Source organism: Agelaius phoeniceus, chromosome 8 (genome assembly GCF_051311805.1).
Source record: "Agelaius phoeniceus isolate bAgePho1 chromosome 8, bAgePho1.hap1, whole genome shotgun sequence".
Lineage (NCBI taxonomy): Eukaryota > Metazoa > Chordata > Aves > Passeriformes > Icteridae > Agelaius > Agelaius phoeniceus.
In genome coordinates this window covers 8,182,392-8,205,953 of record NC_135272.1, presented here as the reverse complement: position 1 = coordinate 8,205,953, position 23,562 = coordinate 8,182,392, and the positions used below count along the sequence as shown (strand labels likewise).

General features: G+C 50.6%; 2 protein-coding genes and 1 long non-coding RNA gene across 3 annotated transcripts; 1 reads left to right on the top strand and 2 right to left on the bottom strand.

Moving 5' to 3' along the window:
* Positions 1–439: 439 nt before the first annotated feature.
* On the bottom strand, positions 440–14,255 carry TADA1 (transcriptional adaptor 1). The gene is made up of 8 exons (XM_054638559.2): positions 14,123–14,255; positions 13,773–13,864; positions 12,658–12,723; positions 6,611–6,708; positions 4,353–4,562; positions 3,207–3,358; positions 2,311–2,473; positions 440–1,398 (listed from the first exon to the last, which is right to left on the bottom strand). The coding sequence occupies exons 1-8, from the start codon at positions 14,194–14,196 to the stop codon at positions 1,246–1,248; spliced, it is 1,008 nt and encodes a 335-aa protein (XP_054494534.1). The 5' UTR covers positions 14,197–14,255; the 3' UTR covers positions 440–1,245.
* Positions 14,241–23,190, top strand: PRDX6 (peroxiredoxin 6). Its single transcript, XM_054638561.2, has 5 exons — positions 14,241–14,430; positions 16,837–16,993; positions 21,243–21,389; positions 21,854–22,000; positions 22,507–23,190. The coding sequence occupies exons 1-5, from the start codon at positions 14,339–14,341 to the stop codon at positions 22,636–22,638; spliced, it is 675 nt and encodes a 224-aa protein (XP_054494536.1). The 5' UTR covers positions 14,241–14,338; the 3' UTR covers positions 22,639–23,190.
* On the bottom strand, positions 17,241–21,246 carry LOC143694620 (uncharacterized). The gene is made up of 2 exons (XR_013183190.1): positions 19,626–21,246; positions 17,241–19,526 (listed from the first exon to the last, which is right to left on the bottom strand). It is a non-coding gene; the product is annotated as an uncharacterized LOC143694620 (long non-coding RNA).
* Positions 23,191–23,562: the final 372 nt, after the last annotated feature.

The window sequence follows — 23,562 nt, the reverse complement described above, 5'->3', positions numbered from 1 at the left end:
TCTCATGAAGAGAGTCACCAATACCTGTCCAGGCAGTGCCTCTTGCTATGCCTGACTGCACAGCACATCCCAAAGGGGATGCAGGAAAGCCAGGAACACGGGGATAGCTGCACAGCCCATTGTTACAATGCTGGTGCAACATGAACAGTCACAGGGGACAGGAAAGGAAGTTATAAAAACAGTAACTGGGAAGAAACATCAGGGATCTACACCCTCCTCAGTCCTGGAGGTACAGCAGAGAAGAAAACTTCACAAGAAATATGACAAGTTTCCCATCCAAATACATTCCATATAGGAAAACCAGAATGAAGTGGAACCATGAGCTTCCCCTTTCATTTTCCCCCAGAAGAAGCTGTTTCAATTCCATTAATCTGGAGGCACAGTGAGTGAGTCACACTTCAGCAGGTACCTTCATGTTTGAGGTCAAACCCAGGCCATGTAGTAATTAGGACACTTTAATGGAATTCTCTTGTCATAATAAGCTAGTTCCCAGAGCTGACTCAGGAATACAGCAGAGCACCTAAAACCCACAAGGTGGGATTTCTCCTTTTACACAGTGATCTGCACATCTCCCATGTGAGGAGGTGTGGCTGCATAATGTCATAATGAAGTAATACAAGCCTGCATATTTTTACAAGGAAGCAAAAGGAGAGATTTGTTCATGCTGCAAATCCAAGGAGTCTTCAACACCAAGACAATTCCCTTTTGTCATAGTTTTGTTTTGTCACAGTTTCGAAGCAGAAGTTCCCTTGGTAGGAGAGGAACAACATCAGCTTACAGAATTGCTCATCTGCACAAGAGCCCACCTCATAACCAGTTGATGAAAAGGATCCCACTAACTGCAACAGAAGCTGGACAAGACCTCTGGATTCTGAGCTCAGGAGGGAAACTATCTGAGAAGTGAGGGCAAGGAGGCAGATTCTCCATGCTCACAAAAGAAAACAAGAGCACACCTTATTTAAAACCAACTCTTTCCACTCTCACATTTATTTTTCCTAAAAACAGTCCTTGCAAATATGTCTCATTTCTCTTTCCCAATTGAGTGGCATTGCTGCAAGTCCTCCACGGCACATGACTCTGGGGAAGCAGAGAAGTGTCCCACAACTCAGTCCCATTTCCATAGGAAAAGCTGACTCATAAATCACATCATCCTGGAGATGCTGACACAGGTTTGTAAGGAGCACCTGAATGCCAAGTCCCAGGAGCAGGCTGGAGCCACCTGAGGGCTGGCAGGGCTGCCCAGCTCTAGCAGAGCAGGAGCCCCTCCTTCACGGCCAGGCGCTGCCGGTGGATCTTGTCCTGCTGCAGCTCCTCATGGTTGGGGTGCCAGAGCTTCATGACAATCCTCTCAATGTTTAGAGCATAGACTGTGTGTGCAGGGATCACTTCTTTGTGCACCTGGAAAGGCATGGTGGGAAACAAGCTGCACACTTCCATACACATTTGCCCATGTTACCAGGGAATAATCTCCCTCTACCACAGGGGCCAGCTCTGCAGAGTGGGAACAAAGGGAATCTCACAGGGAGAGCTGCTCCCTGCCAGCACTGCCAGAGCAGCCAGCACAGCACAACCACCTCTTACACCACTTGCTAAGGGAGTGCCATGGTAAGGAAATAGTAATTTTGCTCTTGGGGTGGCAATCAATAACTGATCATCAAAACCATAGAAATAACAATTCTGACTAAACATGAGGTGAATGCTTGATTACAGCTCTGTGGTCTGTATCCACAGCTGTCAGACAAAATCCCAAGGCCTGTTCACAACAGTACAGATCATCAAGGGGGAATTTCTAACAACTAATTTTAGACATTCAAAGTGGCAATGCCCCCACAACTGCCAGAGGAGGAGGGAACCACAGCCATACACTGCCAATGAAAATTCACCCAGCTAACCTCAAATGCCTCCCCAGGGCTGGGGTGATCACAGCCAACCCACTGCAGTGGCCTGCATGCCAGGACCAGGTATTCCTCTAAGTACCCAGGTGGAACAATGAAGAGTAAGAAGGGACATGCCAGGTAAGGTATTTTTCTGCAGCACTGTCAAAATCCACCCAGCTCATTTCTAATAAGAGTTCACCTGTCTTACACAGCTGTGAGACAGGGATTTCCTCCTCAGCTCTGTGACCAAGGGGATCAGAACAGGCATTAAACCAGCAGTTAACAGTGGGAACAAATCAAAGCCAAAGAAGGAAAGGGACTATGGGAAGAGAAAACAAGTCCCCCTCCATGCACATAAACCACGCCGAAGGCTTGCAGCTGGCACCCAGGGCGGCGCTGCCTGTGACACGAAGGTGTGACATGACCAGCTTACCTGCAGTGCCTCAAAGAGGTCGTACATGTTGACTGGAGGCAGGGATGCTGGCAGGGTGTCCCCAGAGCAGGCCAGGAGCAGGGCTGCCTGCTGCTCAGCATCATCAGGAGCGGGCGGGGGGGCCAGGCTCTGACCTGCTGAGGGCGTGGTGCTGCTCGGGGGGCTGAGGGCAGAGCAGGCAGAAAACATCCCAGTCACAAACCAGCACCAGCTGTGGCTGTCATACAGCAGGAGCCTTCCTGTTCTGCACCACAGATGTGGTACATAAAATTATTTTAGCTCTAATAAAAATTTCTTTTAAATTCCGGTTTAACAAGGAGTGTGGACTGAGCCTCAACATGCTCCAGCCCTGCTTAAATGGTCTCAGTTGTGCAACTTTTTGTTACTTGCATCCAGTAGTTTCTACCCAGCATAAAAATTAAGGCACACACAACATTAAGCTGGAACACTGGCCGTTAGGCAGAGTTGTTTGTAGCGCTACAATCAAATCTTCAAACACCCACGACCTCCTGTCAACTGCTAGAAGCTGCCACAGACAAACAAAACTGCCTTCTCGTACACAAACACTGCCAGATGCACTGCACAAACTCTTTGACACAGACTCCAAACAGAAGGACCTCAAAGCCCTGCTAACTGGAAAGATGTGCCACAGAACCATAAACACATTTGCATGCAGGAAATGACAGGATGGCAGTGTCCTGCAGGTCCTCACTCCAGTGCTGGGAAATCCCCATATTCTCACTCCCTGTTCAGCTGCACAATCCTCCATACCAATGCCTTCCTAGCTGGTGAAAGCAAGACACCATCAACACACATACAAGATGCAACTGAGCCATGGAGTAATTCCAAGACCAGCAAAATCCATGTACATTATCAGCGTGCTGCCAGCTCCTTACCACTCAATTAAGTTGTTATAAGCAACAACACTGTTCTTCAGATATGGCTGAGGGTTGACATTGCTTCCAAAGGCATACTTGAAATGGCCATCCCTCAGACGATAGGCTTTCCTCCTGGATATCACAGAGGTCAGAATGTCCTTAAGGTGGTTCTGCAAGGAAAACCAATCTTGTGACATGTGCTGATTCATTCACTCGTGGATAGAAGGGCCTCAACAAATGGCAAGACAGAAGCAGTGCTGCTATGACAGGGACCTAAAGATGGAAGGGAACCAATATCTGGACAAGCTACAGGAGGTTTTCATTATCCAGCCCTTGGATACAGAGAACATGGCACTTTGAGGACTGTAAACATGAGCCTGTGAACTATACTTTAATATGTGATGCCCTGCTTCAAATGTCAAAGGGGTGTCTTCGATGCTAGGAAATTCCCAACCTTTGATCAAAAGTTAAGATTTCATAACTGACACTGGATGCTACACTTGAACTGAAATGCACGTCCTGACATGACAGTGAAAAGCCCCTCACTCATCTTTTTCATTTGCCTGAACAGTGCTGGAGAAGGAACTGTCTGGAAAAAACAAGCAGACAACTTCTTCATTTGGCCTCAGTCCAGATGGGAACTCAGGTGGCCTCCACATGCTGAGTGCAGAAAACCAACCAGACATCAGTGCTCCAAGCAGTGGCTGTGTCATTCCTGGGACGTGTACAGTGATGCACCACCAATGGCCAGAGCCAAACCAGGACTTCACCTGGATAAGGTATCACCTGCTTGTGTCCCTTCATGGCCAGGCCAGACACTGTGCCTGTAACAGATTGCTTTTTATAGAACTGGTCAAACTGGCATTCCCATTCTGTCCCTGCTTTTAAGTGACAGGAATAGCACTTTCCACAGCAGCTACTTCAGCATGCCTGGGGTATTGTGCAAGTACATTAAAACTAACACTTGCAGGCAGAAGTCCCAGACTTTACATCTAGGGCACGAGATTCTCCATTCTCACATTACTCTGGGGACAAAAGGACAATTGGAGAACAATCAGAACAGCAGGATTCCACCCCATGCAGGGGGGCAAAGCCCCAGACTGCACACAGAGCCTTTTGCTGCTGCTGTCACGGGAGCACTGCAGCCCCCCAGCCCAGCCTCACCTCCACAGCATACACAACAGCTGTCACTGCCTCCTCGGTGACATTGTCCAGCCCGTGCTCATAGGCAGTGACAATCATCCTTCCTTCCAGCTGGCCACGTGTGGGGAGCATCATGGTGTGAGAGCACAGCTTCAAATCATCATCCTCCTGAGGATCCTTTGCCACAAACTGCTGGGCTCCCGACAGTGGGTTCTGAGGCTGGAACCGGTGCTGACAGGAACACAACATTAAAGCATAAGGTAATATTCATTCAGACCCTTTGGTTCATCTAGGGGACATCCCTTCTCCAGTCAGAAAGCTTACATCTATAAAAAAATCCTTTAAAAATCCTCCCCAATGGCTTGTGACCGAAGAAATTGTTAAGTCAGTGTTGGTATCCTTTCACTGGACTTGTTCAGTAGCACCCCAAACCACCTGAACTTTGGGTATCCACAACCCACCGCAGCAAGAAATTCTACACACCACATGAAGACTCACCTGCTCTGGTCTGCTCTGTACCACCCCACCTGCCAGATTTGTTTGATTCTCCTGGGAATCTCAAATGCAGTCAGTGACTGCCTCTTTTATCTCCTTTCACACTACCCAGGCCAGTGACTGGACTTTCACATCTCTCAGACACTTTCTGTGTTGAAAAGTTCTCATCTATTTAGTAATTCCTTGTACAGAAGGGTGCATTTTTACTTACCATCTGTACAGTTACCCTCCAGATTAAAACCCATGATCCTAAACTTGTGTGATTGATTCTTACATTTCTCTAATGCTTTAAACTTAGCCCAATTCCAGCACTAATTTCATACTCCAGGCTCCCTGTGTACTTTCACTACTCTAAGCAGAGCTGTGTTACAGAACAGCCACTGAGATGGAATATGACTATTTTTCTGAACTGACTCAGTAATTTAGCAAAAATACTCATCACAGAAGAGGAATTCATACTAGAAGGTGGCATTTCCCAAGCCATATGTATTCCAGCACAAATCCTTGGCTGCATTGTGTCTCAAGCTCTGAGTGACTGTGATGGCTCCTCAGTCTCCAAATAAAGGGGGGGACAAAGCAACTGGAAATTATTGATCCTTGAGCCCAGCCATGTGCTTGGCCCAGCTCTGACCCACAAGGAAACAGACTCAACACACTCCCTCTACTTTCCAATAGCTGTGGAATGGAGATTGCTGCAAGGCTCTTATGGGGCACCACGACAAACACACTTTAAATATGAACAATGAATAAGCAGCAAAGTGGATTTCTCACATCTTAGTTTCAGGGGAGAAAGGGGGGCTGCTTTAGTCAAAGGACAGTGTGGCATTTAACTCAGAGTGAAAAACCAATCCACCCACTGGTGATGTGAAAGCAGGTTTCCCTCCCCATCATTCTAAAGATTTATGCTTTCATTACAGGAAAGTCACATGCCTGGAAAAAAAGACCTTCAAAACGTAAGCAACTCTCAAGAGGAATATGGTTTGGGAGAGCAGAAGCCAACTGGAATGGACTTGTGGTCATTCACAGCTGTTATTCTGACCAGTGAGGGAAACATGAAATACCAAGGCACTTGCACATTCACACTACTCAGGAATCCCATTAGTACCAGAAAAGCCCATTAATCATAAGATGCACTTCATACAGTGCTTACTGCCAAGCATTCCTGAACAACACACACTAGAAATCTGGTGCATCCTAAGGGTAGTGAGTAAATCAAATTCCAAGACTTCCACTACATCACAACTTGCTTCTCGAACTCTCATCTACTTGCTACTGAACTCAAGAGTTACAGTCAGGTTTTAAGACAGGCAAGGTAATACAGTATGAATTCAGAACATCACAATAGAGGTTGCAGCTGTGAGCACTGCAAAGTAATTTGAGGATTCCTAAATACAAGCAGCCTTCAGCTGGACTTGCATTTCTTTGGATTCCTTTAGTCTCTGAAGCACACACAGAGTGCCTAATCCCAAATCTCCCCTCCACACTGGTCCGGCAGCACAGAAACAAGTGCAGAACAGGGGTGTGACAGTGCAGGGTGGATGTACAGAGCCTCTGCTGCAAAGTGAACCGGATCTTGCACGTTTCTGTGCCACCTACCAGAAAATAGCACCTTTAAAAGGCATTCTCAGCTCTGAAACAACTTGACCTTCTGAAAACATTACACCCAGGATCTCACTTCTAACACTTTGAGAGTTAGTCAGAGAATTCTATCTGACTGCCTGAATAAACAGTAAATCACTTGTTTTAGGAATTTGGCAGATGTAAGGAGAACCACAGACACTTACATCAAACTTTTGGCGAACTGAAGAAATCTTTTTCTTTCCTTTGGGTTTTCCAGGTTTAGTTGCAGAGCCACCTGGCCATGGCAGAGATCCAGCACCTTCTACAAATTGAAAGGAAAAAGAAACCAAAACAAACCAACCAACAAACAAACAACAAAAACCAAAAAAACACAAAACACCCACTCAGTGTTGCTGATTTAGGGCCAGGATGAAACCCTTAACATTTGGCCACCTGTTAAGCCTCAACCCAAAATCAACAGCCATAGCAAAGAGGGGAGAACATCTTTGGTAGCCCCTCCCTTCCTTTGTCAGCCCCTTGCTATTTTGACTCACTCACAACACCCATGACTTGTGTAGCAATTTCTGTCCACACACCACACAAAACCCACAGTGGAAGGAGAGAGATAAGCACAGCCTGTAAGAAAATCCAAAAGGAAGGAACAAGCTGTTTGTTCCATCAGGAAGGTAAGAGCTTGCCTAAAGCTCTTACCTGGAGGTGGGTTCTCCTCTCACCCACTCCTGGATCAGGTCAGATGCTAAATCATCTGAATTGAGCAGCCTGACTCCCCAGTTCTCCTGCTGCTTCAGCAAGATTTGTCATGGATCCTTATTAAACACCACTACATCAAGCTGACTGTTCTGCTACACTGAAGAGAAGGAGAGGGGGGAAGAACTGCAGAGGCCACTGAGCCCAGGACCAGGATGTCACTAATGTGACCGGTGAGCAAACAGCTGAAAAAGAGGTTCCTGTTTAGTACTAATAAATAAATACATTTGGTCATATCATCAGCTCTAAAGTCCACTTAATGCTGTCTAACAGCTACCCCTACAGCAGGCCAAACCACATCCTGATAATCACACAGCTCTTGGCAAGGACAGCCTAGCAAATTTCCTGCTGACAGGCTTACAGCATCTGTGAGCAATTAATTCCTTCAGGAACACTGGCTTAGGACAGCACTGCACTGGATGTGTGTGTGCTTGCTGGCTGGGAACAAGTGCAACTCAGAGGCTGGACAGCCCTCTTGTGGCTGCAGAGCAGCCTGTGCTGTGTGCCTCCAGCACCCTCCTGCCTAGCCCGGCCCTGCAAGTGAGCATCCTCTTCCTTTGGAGCACAGCGTGCCCTCAGCGTGTCCCACTGCAGGGAACTTGGACAGCTCAGCTCTGAAGGCACTTCAGCTGCCCCCAAAGCAGAGCCTGGAGCTCCCTGCCAGGCAGCTCTGACAGCACAGCAATGTCTTGGACATTCCCTGGCCACACCTCAGCCAGAATTTGCCATTTCCTCTAGAGACAAGAGGTGACAGCAGCCTTTCCACATCTCACCACCCACAGCCTGGCCAGCCTCACTGACCAACACCCAGCTGTAGGTCTCTCCTCTCACAGTTCTCACCAGCTTCACACCAATCTGTGGGTTTATCTCTGGCTCTCCCAACTATGCTTAATCTGCTGTAATTGAGAATTAACTATGGTTAATTTGCTGTAGTCAGAAACTCAAACACAATTATACCACAGCCCTGTTTGTAAGGAATGAGGCTGGCTAGAAGTCCTTGGCTATGGGGAGCTTCCCACACTCACAGCTGGAGCACAACCACTATGCCCTCTGCTTTGGAAAAAAAATATTCTAAAAGGATCAGGCTCAGCTGAAGGATTCAGGTTTAGTTTTTGAATGGTCAGCTGCTAAGAAGGGATTAAAAATAACCTACACACACAGAGATGGCACATTCTCCCTATATTAAAAAAAAAAGTTGACCAAGAAGTTTAGCTACATGCTATCAGAGAGGTGGAAACCCATAGCCTACAAACCCTGTTGTCAAAATCCACTGGTCAATTTAAGAAATTAAAAGATAATAAATAAAACCTCCCCAAAACTTGTAAGGCTGGTGTCATTGCTCATCAATACATCACAGGAGAGGCCCTAATAATGGAGCATAGGAAACCACTGTGGAGAACCACATCAGCTCTCACACAGCTCATTCACAGCCTCATTTGTGACCAGAGAAAGTGCCATGAGTGGAGATGGAAATTGCAAACACTCTTTCCTCTGTCAGTGTTATGCAGATATAATAAGCTACAGTTAAGTCTGAATTTCTGAAATACCTTTTTTAAGAAAAATAATACAGTAGGTTTTAAATTAAATGGCAACTAAATTTATAGGCTTTGACAGTAGATCTGAAAGATGCAAATTAATTGAATCTCAACGTGCATGTTTAACAAGAACTTAGCCAAACTCAGCTTAAAACAAGGAAAAGGTGAGATACAATCTCCTATTCCCCACTATAAGGAGCCCATAGCACAATTTTTGGTTCCTTTTCCAGGTTTTCATATTACCAAGCCCAACTTGCACTAGATGAAGAAAGCAAAATTTCCCTCTAGCATTCTAAGAAACCAGTACTTGCCTTCCTGGCCACAAATGACAAGGCTGGGTTGGCTCAGACATGAAACTTCAGAGATGAATGCAGATTTTATTTAATCTTGCTAGCAAAGGAATCAGACCTTAACAAGCCACAGCTGCTGCTCTGCCTTCAACGATCAGCAAGAGCTAAAACCATTTTTCTAGGAGCTGCCACATCTCTGCATGGCACCATCATGATGGCACCAGCCAGTCCAGACAGAGCCTGTCAGGTTTGCCTGACATGCTGCATGAGGAAAGGACAAAGAAACAGAGAAAGTCACCACAGGAAGAAGCAGACAGAGAGAAAACACACATTTCCCACGCCTGTTTACTTGATCTTCAATTGGGGGGGTTGTTTGTTTTAATCTTCTTGCAGGAACAAGGGTTTTGGTCAGCTATTCTGCTGATATCTGGTTGATATTCTGCTGGCTCTCCTCTGCATATTCCTCTGCTCTCCTCATACTGTTATTTTCTTACTTTTCCTCCCTTCTCAGTACTCTGGGAGCAGCAAAGAGGAGCAACTTGAGCCAATCTCACAGTTGAAAGCCCTCTAAGCAAAGCCTGTGGACAAACCTGATGAAATAAAATGCTGCTGTTATTCCACATGAGTTCTAATTCACCAAACCATCTTTTAATTGGCTTCAGACTATTATCAAATAAATTAAATCCTTACATCACTAACTCAAGTGTTTGCAATTGTCTCAGTTTTACTGCTAACATTTAACTAAGAAAGGAAGGAACAGTTGCAACAAGATACATATTAACTCAAGAAACCTTGCTACCCTGAGTGCTTGCATCTGTCCAACAAACAAGGTCAGCTTAGTAAGCAAGTCCATGCAAGGTTAAGAAAGGATTTAAATCAGAGTCTCTCTTGATGGAATTTTTTGGGGAAGAAAAAATCCCAGTGTGCTGGTTTGGGGAGGAAAAAGGGTCATTTCTTCCATGGTAGCTTGCACAGGACTATGTTTTGGATGAGTGCCAAGAACAATGTTGGTGACACAGAGATGTTTTCACTCCTGCAGAGCACAGAGCCCAGGGATTTCTTGCTCCTCACCCCATCCCACCAGCTAGGAGCCTGGCAGGGCACAAGGACTCGGGAGAGGACAGAGCCAGGAGAGCTGACCCCAAATGGTCATCCTTGACATCAGAATGGACAACACACCTCCCTGCCTCTGCAGCAGCCAGCCCTAGATGGCCCATGCCAGAGAGGCTGTGCAACTGGGATTTCAAGTGGTTTGGGTGACTGACAGCCGGAGCAGATGAGAGGGGGAAATGCAAAGCATCCTCAAAAAGGGTGACAGTCACCAACTGCTCCCTAAATCCCAGGTGGAACCACTAGTACAAGAGGCAGCAAAACTGGGACCAGATGGGTTTGTTTGCATGTTCAAGATATACTATAATCACTCCTGAAAAATACCTTCCCCAAGGGTTCTTGTTCCAGTACAGTATCAAGTACAACTTGACCACTGACCACACATGGTTATTTTCCCTTTGTCTCTCACAAGAAGGTGGAAAGTACATGCATCAACAACCCTTGTGATGGTGTGCCAAGTGCCTCAAAAACACTTCTTTAAAGTTACTTATTTCCATGAATCATCAAGTAAACACCTTCTACCCAAACTCAGTGGTAGAGATAAAAGCCTGTTAGCTTTCCATTCTTACATGGAGGGAAAAAAAAAAGAGAGAGAGAGAGAAAATACCAAACCACAACAAAACAAAAAAACCCAACTAGCAGGTGTTAGACTGGCATCTAGGGGAAGAAAGATAAATCTAGATGTTAAAAGCTAGTATTCCAGTGATACTGCATTTTCCTGGGCTTGCATGTACCACCTTAGAGCACACACAGCTGATAGGGAGATCTTGCTCTAAGATATCTCCCAGTCAGTGGCCCAGAAAGAGGAGCCTCAGCTCCCAGATCACTGGGAGACTGCACTGATCTGTGGACAGCACAGCTGAGCTGCTAGAAGGGACCAGCAGAATGCACTGTTAGCCCCACAGCACCAAACCACATCTTTAAGACCACACAGCCACGATTAAACTGACTTTTTTTCAAGCTGGCTTATGCAGTCTGTGGCCACAGAGCCAGCCAAAGCTTGCCTGAGAGCCCTGGAGGTGACCAGCACTGGTGGCCAGCTGGCTGCCACCACAGGCTGCCATGACCTGCTGAACCACCACAACCAGGCTTCTTTCAGGGCTCTGAAGAGAGCAGCTCAATGGGACAAAAGAAAACAACCTCCAGGGACTTGAAATTAAAGCAGGTCAGGCAGGAAATAAGGAGCATATGGAAAACACCTGTGGAGCAGCACCCTGCTCTGTGCTGGGGCTCCCACCTTCAAACAATCCTAAACAGCCTTGGAAAGGGACACCTGGGAGAGTTTGCTGAGGAATCCTGACCAGACAGCTGCACACCATGACTAAGTGGCATAAAGAGACAAGTGACATTCAGAACAGCTGAGCCCAGAGCATGCACACAGGAATAACAAACCCCAGCCTCAGCCACGTGGCAGGAGGCTCTAGCCTGACCACTGCCTCTGAGCTGTGAGCTGCACCCCAATGCTCAGCAGCTCACTGCTGAGCTCAGAGAACAGGCTCTGCCTCCCTCCCCTCCTCATTTAGACTCAGCTGCTCCAGGTGATCATCAGGGGAATCTCTGTTCCTGTGCACTCTCTTTATAATCCAGCTGTAATTAATTGCTCAAGGTTAAAAGCAAGGAGCAGCAGATTCAGACATAAACCGTCTGATTTACATGAGTCCAGCTCCCTAAAGGGAACAAGTTTAGGACACACAAGGTGTTTTTGCAGTTCAATCAACAGCAAACAATTCAAGTTTGGAGGTGGGGGCAATCAACATTTAATTAGCACAGCTGGTAGAGTTAAGGACCAGCTCCAACACAAAAACTCATGGCCATCCATGAATTTTTCAGGCATTATTTCCACTAGCTACAACAGGCACCTCAGTAGCAGGTATTCCCTCAAAAAAACTCATCTCTCAGGTCTCAGCCCATGTAAGCTGTAACAATTTCCTCTCCCTTCCTACACAGCAGTTCCACACCAATTGCAGCTCAGTTGCCCTTGCCCACGTCTCTGGGTTGAGAGCTCTTTTGGAGACCAAACAAAACACACCTGCACCCCTGAGGGCAGCCAATCTAGACACTCACAGAGCTAAAATGTAATTCTAGATCCTCACAAAGTTAAAATGTTAACTATCTGCAGATGACTGGGTTAATAGGTCATAGTTCAACCAAGGCTCCCAGTAAGCACTTTTCTATCAGATATGTACTTGAAATCAAGATGAGTCAGGAAAAGTCAGCTCTCCACAATGACCAGGAACAAAGTTCAGAGGAGAGGGAAAGAGGTAAGCAAAGCACATCAAAGAGAAGGCTGCATGTGCCTTGACCCTTCAGCTCACAGCAGACGCCAACCCAGAGTTCAAACCAGATTATCACAGGCAGCAGTCCAGCATCAGCCTCTAACCAAGCACACACAGCTTGGTTAGAAGCACCCCTGCTGAAGCATCATTTTGCTACATTTTTACCTGTGTGGCAAAAAACCCCATGAATATGAAGGCTGAGGACATTGGGGTACTGTGCACACACCCCCAAACACACAAGTGGCAGGCAGAGTGTTACACCAAGGGCTTAATGAGGCTTCTCAGGACTCACCTGGGGCAGAAACCAAGATCTGGCATCGGGTGAGAATAGCCAGGAGGAAATCATTGTGAGAATGGACTGTGCAGAGAGAGAGAGAGAGAGCTCATTAGCAGCACATCAGTGCCCAGAGGCACCCCCTCAAAGCCATCCTAAAGCTGCTCCCTAAGCTTTCCCACTGTTGTGTTCTCCCCACCTGCTCAGTCAATTTTTAATTTAAGTTTTTTGAGAGTTTTCTTCTACTGGGCTGAGAATCTACTACTATGACAACAACACAGAGGATACTACACACAGCACAGAAACAATGAGGTCACTTCTCAGTATTACACACAGCGTATTACAGCTGCTTGACAAGTTCTGCTGTATTCAGCCAGTCAGAAGAGCAGCTGTCCCCTCCTGCCATGCAGGCACCCCACTGCAGTGCTTTTGGTTTTGTTACAAATACACCAAAATGAGAACCACAAAGATGAAGTCAGCTCAAATAGGCTCTAACAAAACAGAACTTCATTGCAAAGGTTATCTGGAACATAGAGTAAATGTGCACAAGAGAAAGTGAAAACAACTTCAGAGGGTTTTAGGATCCTCTTTGGAGTCTGAGCACCAAAAAAACTCCCTGCCTTTCCCTAAGGGATCACAAACATGGAAACCAGGAGCCCCCACAGTGAGCTCAGCAATGCCCACCCATGTCTGCAGACACACAGAGATGCAAGGACCGAGGAATCTCCCCCTCAGCACCCCAGCTGCCAGTCCCAAGGGCAGGAAGGACCTGCCTGATGCAAATGCACCCTGGGGAACCCAGGCTCCTGCCCCTGCTCCAGCTCCAGCCAAAGGGAAAGCGCAGAAAGGACTGTGCCTCCACAGTGACATTAAAAAATGGCTTTTTGGTTGCTCGAACAGCATGTTTTACATTTTCATCACATTTACAACGGCAAATTGTCTGTCAGTACCGGGGTTATACAGGGACTTCCCCATGCAGGCCAGGGCACCTCCCACCATTTTAACCCCATTGCTGCCGGAGCCCTGGCCGCTGCTATTTCCCTCACAAGCACTGTCCCCGTTCGGGAAGCACCGCGGAGCCCGCAGGAGCTTCCCAGGCCTGGCAAGGAAGCGAACCCCGGGTGCTCCTTTACCATTGTCTTGCGTGAGAAGCCTGCGCGCTTCCAGGTCAAACTCCTCCTTGCTGATCTTCTGCTTGAACCAGAGCTTCAGGTTGGCCCAGTACCTCGGGAAGAGCAGGGAACCACAGAATCAATGCGGTTGGAAAAGACCTCCAAGATCATAGGGTCCAACCTCTCAACCAGACCGCGGCTCTTTCCCCTCCCCGAGCACCTCAGCTGAGGGAGCGGAGCAGAGGCGCTGCTCCCTCACGCAGCGGCAGCAGCGGCGCCGAGGCTCTGCAGGAACACGGCAGAACGCGAGGGGCCGGGAGGGTGGCGCAGCCCCGCTAGCCCCGCTCCCCCGGCTCCCCAAGGGCACTCACTGCTTCACGTTCTCGCCCAGCGCCTCACTCAGGCTCTTCTTGGCCGCCTCCAGCTCGCTCACGTAGGTCGCCATCGCCGCCTCGGCCCGTCACGTGCCCGCGCTCACGTGCCCGCGCAGGGGGCGGTGGCGGCGCGCAGGCGCAGAGCGGGCGGCGGCGGCGGCACCGAGAGCAGCGCCGGGAATCGCACCGGGAATTGTATCAGGAGCTGCAGTCATGCCGGGGCTGCTGCTGGGGGATGAGGCGCCCAACTTCGAGGCGGACACCACGCAGGGTCGCATCCGCTTCCACGACTTCCTGGGAGACTCGTGAGTGCTCGGGGATGCGGTGGGAGCGGGAGCGGGGGTGGGATGTCCGCGCCGCCGGGGAGCGCGGTGAGGCGGGACGGAGCGGGGCCGCTCACCGCGTTCCTTCCTTCCTTCCTTCCTTCCTTCCTTCCTTCCTTCCTTCCTTCTGCACGCTGAGTCCCGAGTCACCCGGTTCCGGGGGCTCGCTCCAAAATGTGGGTTTTCCTCGTGGAACCGGGGCGCCGAACACGGCGGGATTCCCGGTGGGCAGAATCCCGTTCCCATCGTCCCCGGAGGGCGAGCCGAGCTCCCGAGGACAGAGGACAGGCAAAGCCCGGCTGGCCAGAGCGGCGCTCAGCCCAGGGCGGTGCTGGGGACAGCTCGGTGTCCCGGGAGTGCCCAGGTGTGCTCAGGTGACAGAAGGGACAGCTCGGTGCCACGGGAGTGCCAAGGTGACAAAGGACAGCTCGGTGCCACGGGAGTGCCAAGGTGACAAAGGACAGCTCGGTGTCCTGGGAGTGCCCAGGTGACAAAGGGGACAGAGCTCGGTGTCCCGGGAGTGCCCAGTGTGCCCAGGTGACAAAGGCCCTGCTCCCCCGGGCACTGTTCCGCAGCCGCTGCCCCATTCCCGACACGGGCACGGCGCCCCGGACGCCGCTCCCGGTAAAGCTTGGCAGGCTTGGATCAGCCCCTGCTGTGGGCACTGGGAGCTTGGGCAGAGGGGAATAAGAGCCCTGTGAGCCCTTGAGGAAGCGGCTGTTCCGGCCGGGCACGCAGCTCTCCCCTCCTGCTCGCTGCTGTTGCTCACGGAGCGCAGGCACCATGGCCAGGGAGCTCCACGTCAATAATTCCTGGTGACCCGTGGCAGTCACACGGCCCTGGCAGAGCTGCAGGAACCCTCACCTCATCCCTCCAGCTGCATTCCCAAGGCTCTCAGACAGGGCTTTTGCTGTGGTGCTGGGGGCCGGGTGAAGATCAGTGCAGTAAGATCTGTGTGGTTTGAGCTGAGAAATGGTGGAAGGAGTCTCTGGCAGGGAATTTGGAGTGCTGGGGGTGGCTTTGCTTTAGCCCCTGGGAAGTCCTGAGAGCCTTTTTGCTCCAGCTTGTCCTGCTGGGCTGCATTGCTGCCTTTCTCTGTGCACTCTTTACCTTACCTGGGAGGTGCAGGATTAGTGTTTGCTGCTCTAAAGACTCAAAATCCATTGCTGCCAAGCTGAGGTGGCTGTGTCATTGTAACAGGAGCCACAATGTGATGTTAACTTCTGGCCTCCCCCACTATTGATTAATTCTTACCTTTTAATGAAGTGTAGCTCACAGCAGCAGCTGGGTTAAGGCTTGGTCCTGTCCCATTCTTTTGAGCTGCATGATGCACATTTGTGTGTGTCTCCTCGTGCAGGTGAGGTGCAGGGGTAGTGGCCAGCTCGTGAGTCAGTGGCCATCTCTGCAATAACCTGGCCAGGCACCCCCTCACACGTGGGGTCTCTGGGCTGCACTGTACACCTGGCTCCCCAAACTTCCTCCCTCACACAGCAGTGTCCACCTCCATGTGACGCACCAGGGGCTATTCCAGCATCTCCTGCAGGATCCTGGAGGCAGAGTGGGGAGCGAGGTGCAGGGAGTTTCCCAGAGCAGGGCTTATCTCATGGAAGTTTCTGGTGATAGGGAAGGAAGAGTTGCTGGGGCAGGAATTCCTTATCAGAGTTGAGCTGTTCCTGCACTCCATGCTGTGCAGTCTGCACAGCATTGGGAGCGATGAAAGTTTGACAAGAAAGTCGCACAGATATGTATGCTTAGCAGAAAGATTTTTGAATGTAGGATATGAAGAAATAATGGAAGCAAGTTTTGATATAGAAGAAAAAAATTGCTGAGCTAGTCTTACTGGATAACCAAGAAGGCAAAGGATGTGTTAGTTAGAAGGGGTTTTTATGGCTTAGAGAAAAGGATAAACCCACCCCAAACAAGAAGATGTTTTTACCAAGCAGAAAGAGAGCACAGGCAAACAAGCCTGCCAATGCTGCAAGTAGAAAAAAGATCTCAGAATTTTCCACTGCAAGAAAACTGAAAAGCAACTTCTAGCTTAATCTGTAATGTACTAACTTTTAGTGATTGGAGAATAGTAACAAGAATATGGTAATTATAGTAGTTATGATAGGCTATAGATAAAAGTTAAGGTATAGATTGGTTTTAATGTATTAAGATGCTCAGCAAAGAAAAGTATAGAATGCAATGTAACCTAAACTAAGGGTCTGCAGGGCTGCCTGCAGGCACAGGCTCTGTCCTGCTGTAACACCTTGGATGTAATAAACTGCATTTTGGAGAGCCCCTGGAGTCCCCCATCCCTCATTCAGGCTCTTACAGCACAGCCTTTGCCTGCAGCACAAACCAGAACCACAGCTGACCTTCACAGCTGCTTCCCTGCCATTGCAGGTGGGGCATCCTGTTCTCCCACCCGCGGGACTTCACCCCCGTGTGCACCACGGAGCTGGGCCGGGCGGCCAAGCTGGCACCCGAGTTCAGCAAGCGCAACGTGAAGATGATCGCGCTCTCCATCGACAGCGTGCAGGACCACCTCTCCTGGTGCAAGGTACGGGCTCTGGGGGGGCCTCAGGGCCAGCTTGTGCTGCTGCCATGCTCCAAAGGCTGCAGAAAATGCCCATGCAGGCTTGGAGGTACAAGTGTCGCATCCCAAAGTGTGGCGGTGCTGAAATGCAGAGTGAGAATGGGGAGGGTCTTCTCCATCTTCATGGAGCACCCCACAAAGTCCAGGGTGCTCTTTGCACTTTGATGGTGATGCCTTGAGAAGGCTGAGCTAGAACAGAGGCTGGACAGAGTTAAAGAATAAAGTAGGGATTTATTAAAGGTCTCAATGGATCCACCTTGGGCAGCACAAGAGCCCAGCCAGGGCTGCACCCAAGATGGACCCAAAATGGTCACAAAATGGATGACTGGTCATGGGGTCTCTCACTTTTATAAGTTCTGCTCTATGTGCACATTGGTGTTAATTGCCCAATTACAGCTTTAGGTTATCAAGTCCCATCCTTCCTGTTTTTCTCTCTTCAGCCCACTTTGTTTGTGCTCTTGGGCCTGAGACTTGGATCATTTGTCCTTGGTCCCCAGCTAGAGCAGGAATTGTTTTGTCTCCCTGCTCTGTGCAGGAGCTCACCATCCCCTAATATGAAGCCCATACCCACACACTAAAGCAGCACAGAACCTGAAAAATATAAAAGCTCAAACCTGAGGCATCAATATAAGAGGAAAGCAATATTACCGCTGTCCCACCACTACTGAAAGGGTTAAAATGTGTGGAGGTGATGCCAGAACCTCAGAGGAAGGCAGCCTACCCACAGACCCTCAGGAAGTTCTGTAATAAAACAGGAAAGGAAAAGAGGCATCAGAAGTGAGGAGAAAATTGCAATTCGTGCTCAGGCAGGGAGGAGAAAACAAACGGAGACATGTTAACTGTAAAATCACAAATAGGAGAATGTTAAGTGTAAAATGGACATGAGGGAGTATTAAAAAGAGATGAGAATGGAATAACTCAGTGAAGGACCTTGCAAGGAACTAAAGAAAAACTTCAAAGGCAGCCTGTGTGTGCTACCAGGGAGAATGCTGCCAGGGCTAGAGGTGGTAGGGGTCTAAAATGAGTGTTTCAGACAGAAATGGCCAGAGTGTAAAAATCCTTGGGTGAATTACCTGCCACTCTCTTAGCTCTTAAAATTGGGAATGTTCTCACGTATTTTCCAGGGGTGAGAGGTGTTTGCAATAAGAGGCATTAAAGGTGAGAAATTTCTACACTCAGTTGGACATTACTTTGTGACTAACTGGCTTTAGAAATCAGCTAATTGCCTTATTGCTTAAATCAGCCTTTGTACCTGAGTGGTGCATGGCCAATGCCCCAGCAAGCCTCAGAAGGCCTGGGAAAAGCAATGTACAAATCCCAGTAAATGAGATTTCTGTGCTGCTCAAACTGGCTGAAACCAGCAGACAAATTAGCAAATAACATGTCATTAGCCAGAACAGAACATTTGTGTTGTGCTTTTGTGAGGGAGACTCATCTGCTGCTTGGTCAAAGCTGAGGTGTTAGGGTGTTGCTGACTTCTGCAAAGCCTTTGAATTTGCAAGCAGCTTTTTCATGAAGTCAGCTCTGTGAAGGGCAGGCTCTTTCTTGCAGGAAAGCAGGGATTTGTGTCAAGGGAGGGAAGTGCTGAGCTCTTTCATCCTGCAGGGATGTGTGGGGTTCAGCAGACTCAGGTGATCTGAAAAAGAGATGAACAATGAGCTGACTCTGCTGATCCTATGGAATTATTCACATGGCACAACCTCAGGTGAGACCAGGAAAAGTGGCAGAACAGCCTTGATGCTGGCTGAGGGGAGGCAGAGAAGGACAGCTTTCCAGAAAAACCATGGAAAGGCAGTGACTGAAGCTGTGGTGAGCTTCCTGTGAGGCTGGGAGAAGCCTTGGAGCCAGAGGTTTGGAAGTGTCAGCTCAGCACCTGTCAGACAGAAGCAGCTGAAAATCCTCCAGAGCCAAAGACCCAGCTGGTGAGGACAAGACTGGAGTGTTCCATGCAGCCTGTGTTTCACTGGATTGAGACCTGGAGTGAGCAAAATTTTGGGTGGGCAGAACCCTGTGTGCAGCATTCCCAAACACACCTCTGCTCCCTGTCTGGATGAAGCTGCTTTTACCTGGGCCACAGCCTGCAAGGAAGCAAGGGGGCAGGAGGGGTGGCTGAACAATAAAGAAACTTGTGCCAGGTCTCAGTGGGCAGATGGGATCTGCCTGGGAAGGTGGGGCCAGAGTGCAGCCAGGAATCCCTGTGTCCCTTTGGGCAGCTGTGCTTTCCAGCCAGGGATGTCACAGCTCTTCTTGGCCTTCCCTAGGCACAGAACAGAGCCTTGCTCCAGGACTGGGGACTCTGGCTCAGCCAGGGATTGATCCCAGCTCCCCAGGCAGGAGGTTGCTGCTTCTCCAAGGGCTGGGGGAATGCCTGAGCTCCCTGAGCAGGCCCTGCTGTGCTGTCAGAGGTTTCAGTGTTCTCTCAGGCCAGGAATACCTGCACCTTGGTGACTCAGTGGTGAATCAATCCCTCCTGTGATGTCTGGTTTCAGCTTGGACTCTGGAAAGAAAATCAGTGATTAGGGAAGGGAGTCATGGGTGTTTTATTGCAACACAGTGTGGTTTGTGAGGCTGTTTTCTCCCTGGGCCAGGAACTTACGTGCATTTTGGAACGAGTTACAGTCCATAGGATTCAGACAATACTTCTCAGAAACTCTGCTCATCCTCCAGCCCTGCTCTAAAGAGAGTAGTGGGTGGCTCTCATTTGCTGATGTCCATCTGCAGCCTCCTGTGACTCTGTGGAGCATTCAGCTGCATTTCTCCTCAGCTGAACTCTCCAGCTCTGCTCTCCTTTCCTGCTCTGCTCTGCCAAGGCAGGTTTGCAGGACAGCAGAACCAATTCCCTGCTTCCTTCCAAGGCAGGCCTGGCCACAGCCCAGCTGAGAGCAGTGGCCCCTTTCTGCAGAGCTGTGGTGACACAGAGAGGCCTGGGGAGAAAACAGGCAAAGAGCAAAGCTGGAAAGGAAACCTTTGGCCACGAGTGCACCACTTGACCTGCTTGCAGCATCCTGAGCAGCTGGGGCAGGGCTACAGCCCCTTTTGTCAGCACCAGCAGCCATGGGGAGGGTGCAGGGCCTGCCTGCTCTTGCTGCTGTTGGTGTGCTCTGAGCAGAGCCAAGGGGCAGCATTTCCAACCCTGCCCTCCCTGGGTTCCCTGTGAGCAGGGCCCAGCCTGCTCCCCACATTCAGAGCCCGGGGAAGGCAGGGGGGTTTGCACACTGAGGTTATCAGCTGAGCTGATAATGCAGCACAGCCCTGTGAGGGAGCCTCACAGCAGCACTGCAGTCACTTTTGTCTCCTTGTAGTATGCAGAGGGTGGAAGGAACAGGCTGCCCTGTTCTGGGACAGGAGCCTTGAGTTCTGCTTGCTCTGATGCTGGCAGCTGCTCTGCCTGTGCTGCCCTGAGCAGGCTCCTCCCAGCACTGCTGGGGTTCCCTGTGACGTGGGAGGGTGGCACTGCACACCCCAGGCATAACTTAAATGCTCTAGTTGAGTCCAAACCAAGTATGGAGATGCTCAAAATACATTTCTTTGTGTGTATTTGTGAAGCAGGTCCAGTTGGGATCAGTACAGCCTCATAAACCATGTTCACAAGGCAGAGCCTCCAGGGCTGTGGAGGGGGATGGTTTTCTCTTCTGTGCCAGGAGTGGTTCAGAAATGAGTGAGCAGCATCCCAGCACCTGCACTCAGGCTTCCAGTGGAGTTTTTTGAGAGCCTTTAGTTAAGTAAGCGGTGAGTGATTCACTGGATGGAACTGGTGCCTTCCACAAGACCTGTGAAGTGTTGGGCCTTTCTTTGTCAGCTGGTTTGCTCTGCCACTAGAGAAACAACTCCTTAGGAGCACAGTCCACTTCAGCTGTGACACCAACACACCTGTCAGCAGTGCAGGAGGCAACTGGAAGAGGGGCACAGTTCTCAGTTAAAGCTCTCTGTGTCACTAGCAGGGGCAGGAATTCCCTGTTGCTCCATGCCCACTGTCTGGGCAAAGCAACTGCTGCCCAGGCTATGAGCATAGACAGCCTGAGAACTGACCTGCAGAACAAGGAGGCACAAAAATTTCTGGTTTGTCACCTGGTTTCTGGAAACTCATGGAAGGCTATGAACCCTGGCTGCGCTGTCCCAGCCCGAGGCCTTGGGGCCAGGGAGCTCCTGGCTCTGCCTGGCCTCTGCCTCTGTGCTAGGGCCACAGGAACATCCCATGGCTTTGTCCCTGCAGGACATCAATGCCTACAACGGGGAGCAGCCTGCAGAGAAGCTGCCCTTCCCCATCATTGCTGACAAGAACCGGGAGCTGGCTGTCAAGCTGGGCATGCTGGACCCGGACGAGCAGGACAAGGACGGGATGCCCCTGACGGCTCGAGTGGTGAGTCCTGCCTGTCCCACAGCACCAGGCCTGCCCAGCAGCACAGAGCCACGGCTGCCAGCCTGCCCTGGGCCTGTGGGGCAGCTCACCTGGATGGGCATGGCCACCCCCAGGAGCTGGGCTGGCTCCCTTGGGTTCTGTCATGGTGATCCAATTCTGGTCGTGCCTGTCCCAACTCATTTCTGTCAGTGCTGGATCTGCTGGGCTTTCCCTTTCCCCTCACGTGCTTGCACTAGAAGGGCACAGGTAGCAAAACGAGCTGGTGTTGGACACAGGAGCTCCCAGAGCAAAAGCCCATCTCCTGGGCATCAGTTGCTCTCTGGATCCCCTCCGTGGCATCTCCCCTGTCCCAACACCTGTGGTCAGGCAGCTCCTGGGAAGGGAAGGAGCATCAGGGCTGAGCAGATCCAGCCGTGCAAGCAGACAAATGTGCCCAGCCCCTGACACTGTCTCCCTGTGCTCAGGTATTCGTTTTTGGCCCTGATAAGAAGCTGAAGCTCTCTATCCTGTACCCAGCCACCACTGGGAGAAACTTTGATGAGATCCTGAGAGTGGTGGACTCCCTGCAGCTCACAGCATACAAGAAGGTCGCTACCCCTGTGGACTGGAAGGTGAGGAGCAGGGCAAAGCTCACAGCCAGGCACTGGGAACAGGCATTGAAATGGCAGCCAGCCCCCCTTGAAGGGGCACCCGGGCTGGGGGAGCAGCAGCTGGAGGCAGCTTTGCCTCTGAAGGTTTCCCCAGTGGGCTGGGCCAGCTCAGCCACTTCCCAGCAAAGCAGATCTTCCCCAGGGCTTGGAGTCAAGGGGGAGCCAGCACCAGCTGCCCAGGGCTGTCTGAACTGTAGGAATGGATGAGCAGACCAAGGCAAGCTGTGCTCCATCCAGCATCACAGAGAGGCTCAGCCTCCCCCCTCCTCCCTCCCTGTTCCCCTGGGAGTGCCATGGCTGTGGGATGCTGTTGGCAGGTGGCACAGCTCTCCCTTTGGACATCTCCCGTGGCTCCTGCTGTAGCTCCCACTCACTGCTGGCTCCAGGCATGGGACATCGCTCACAGGGGGGCAGTGCCACCCATGCCAGCTCCTGACTGTCCCCATTTGTCCCCATCTGCTCCCCAGCCCGGTGACAGCGTCATGGTCGTGCCCACCTTACCTGACGAGGAGGCCAAGAAGCTCTTCCCCAAAGGTGTCTTCACCAAGGAGCTGCCCTCAGGCAAGAAGTACCTGCGCTACACCCCACAGCCAGAATGAGGGCTGGCTGGCTGGCTGTCTGTCTGTCCATCCTGCTGGGATGCCAGAGCCTTCCTGAGTCCAGCTCCTGCCCCTCTGACACCGCACCACCTACAGCCTTGTCCTGGCACACTGCTGCTGCATGGCAGCCCTGAGCCAGCCCTCCTGAGCCAGCCCTCCTGAGCCAGCCCTCCTGAACCAGCCCCCCTGTCCCTCTACCCCATCCCCCCAGAACCAACCCCTGGGTGTTCTCCTGCCTCAGCCCAGCCCTGCCAGGAGCACATGAGCAGCCCAGAGGGGACTGCAGGGCTCCTGCTCTGGTGTCCCTCCCGTCTGGTGCCAGCCTGGAGGCGTGGTGAGGAGGGGTGTCCTGCTGGGCCAGGGAGCTCTGGGGGCTCCAAGCTGCTGTGTGCCTTTCAGAGCAGCCATCTAACCTGTGCTCCATGAGTAGGGGAGGAGCTGCAGAGCTAAATCTCTCACCTCTTAACTGCTTTCTTGTCTCTTGCTGGAAGGTGATGGTTTCCAGGTTTTGTGGAAGAGGGAGTCAAGCAAATAAACTGACCTTCAGTACTACCCGCAGTGTCCCTTGTCTGTCCCCCACATTTGCTGTGTTCCCTGTGGGCACCAGCTGGGATTTGTGCCCAGGCTCTGGAGGGGGTGGCAGCAGCACAGACTGCCCTTGTTCTTGCTCTGCAAGGAAGGAGTTTTGGAGGGACAGCTTGTCCCAGGCACACGCTCTCAGACAAGGCAGCTTTCCCTGCTGGGGAGGAACAATGTCCCTGAGCCTTGGCCTTGGCTGCAGGGCAGGTCCTTCCCTGCTCCTGGGGCATGAGCAGGCACGACAGGAGCCCTGAAGACTCCTGCTCTCCCACACCTCCTTCTCAGGGATTTGTCAAGAGATGAGCAATGTTTTAATATAACAGCAGGAAAGAAAGCTGCTCACTG

What these genes read in the sequence shown, in the direction of transcription:
- TADA1 (XM_054638559.2), bottom strand. Translation starts at nt 14,196, where the DNA reads ATGGCGACCTACGTGAGCGAGCTGGAGGCGGCCAAGAAGAGCCTGAGT. An exon ending in CTGGGCGAGAACGTGAAGCA is followed by an intron (nt 13,865 to 14,122) that starts GTGAGTGCCCTT and finishes GCTCTTCCCGAG; the next exon opens with GTACTGGGCCAACCTGAAGC. An exon ending in CTGTTGTGTATGCTGTGGAG is followed by an intron (nt 3,359 to 4,352) that starts GTGAGGCTGGGC and finishes TTTTCCTTGCAG; the next exon opens with AACCACCTTAAGGACATTCT.
- PRDX6 (XM_054638561.2), top strand. Translation starts at nt 14,339, where the DNA reads ATGCCGGGGCTGCTGCTGGGGGATGAGGCGCCCAACTTCGAGGCGGAC. An exon ending in ACCACCTCTCCTGGTGCAAG is followed by an intron (nt 16,994 to 21,242) that starts GTACGGGCTCTG and finishes TTGTCCCTGCAG; the next exon opens with GACATCAATGCCTACAACGG. An exon ending in CTACCCCTGTGGACTGGAAG is followed by an intron (nt 22,001 to 22,506) that starts GTGAGGAGCAGG and finishes TCTGCTCCCCAG; the next exon opens with CCCGGTGACAGCGTCATGGT.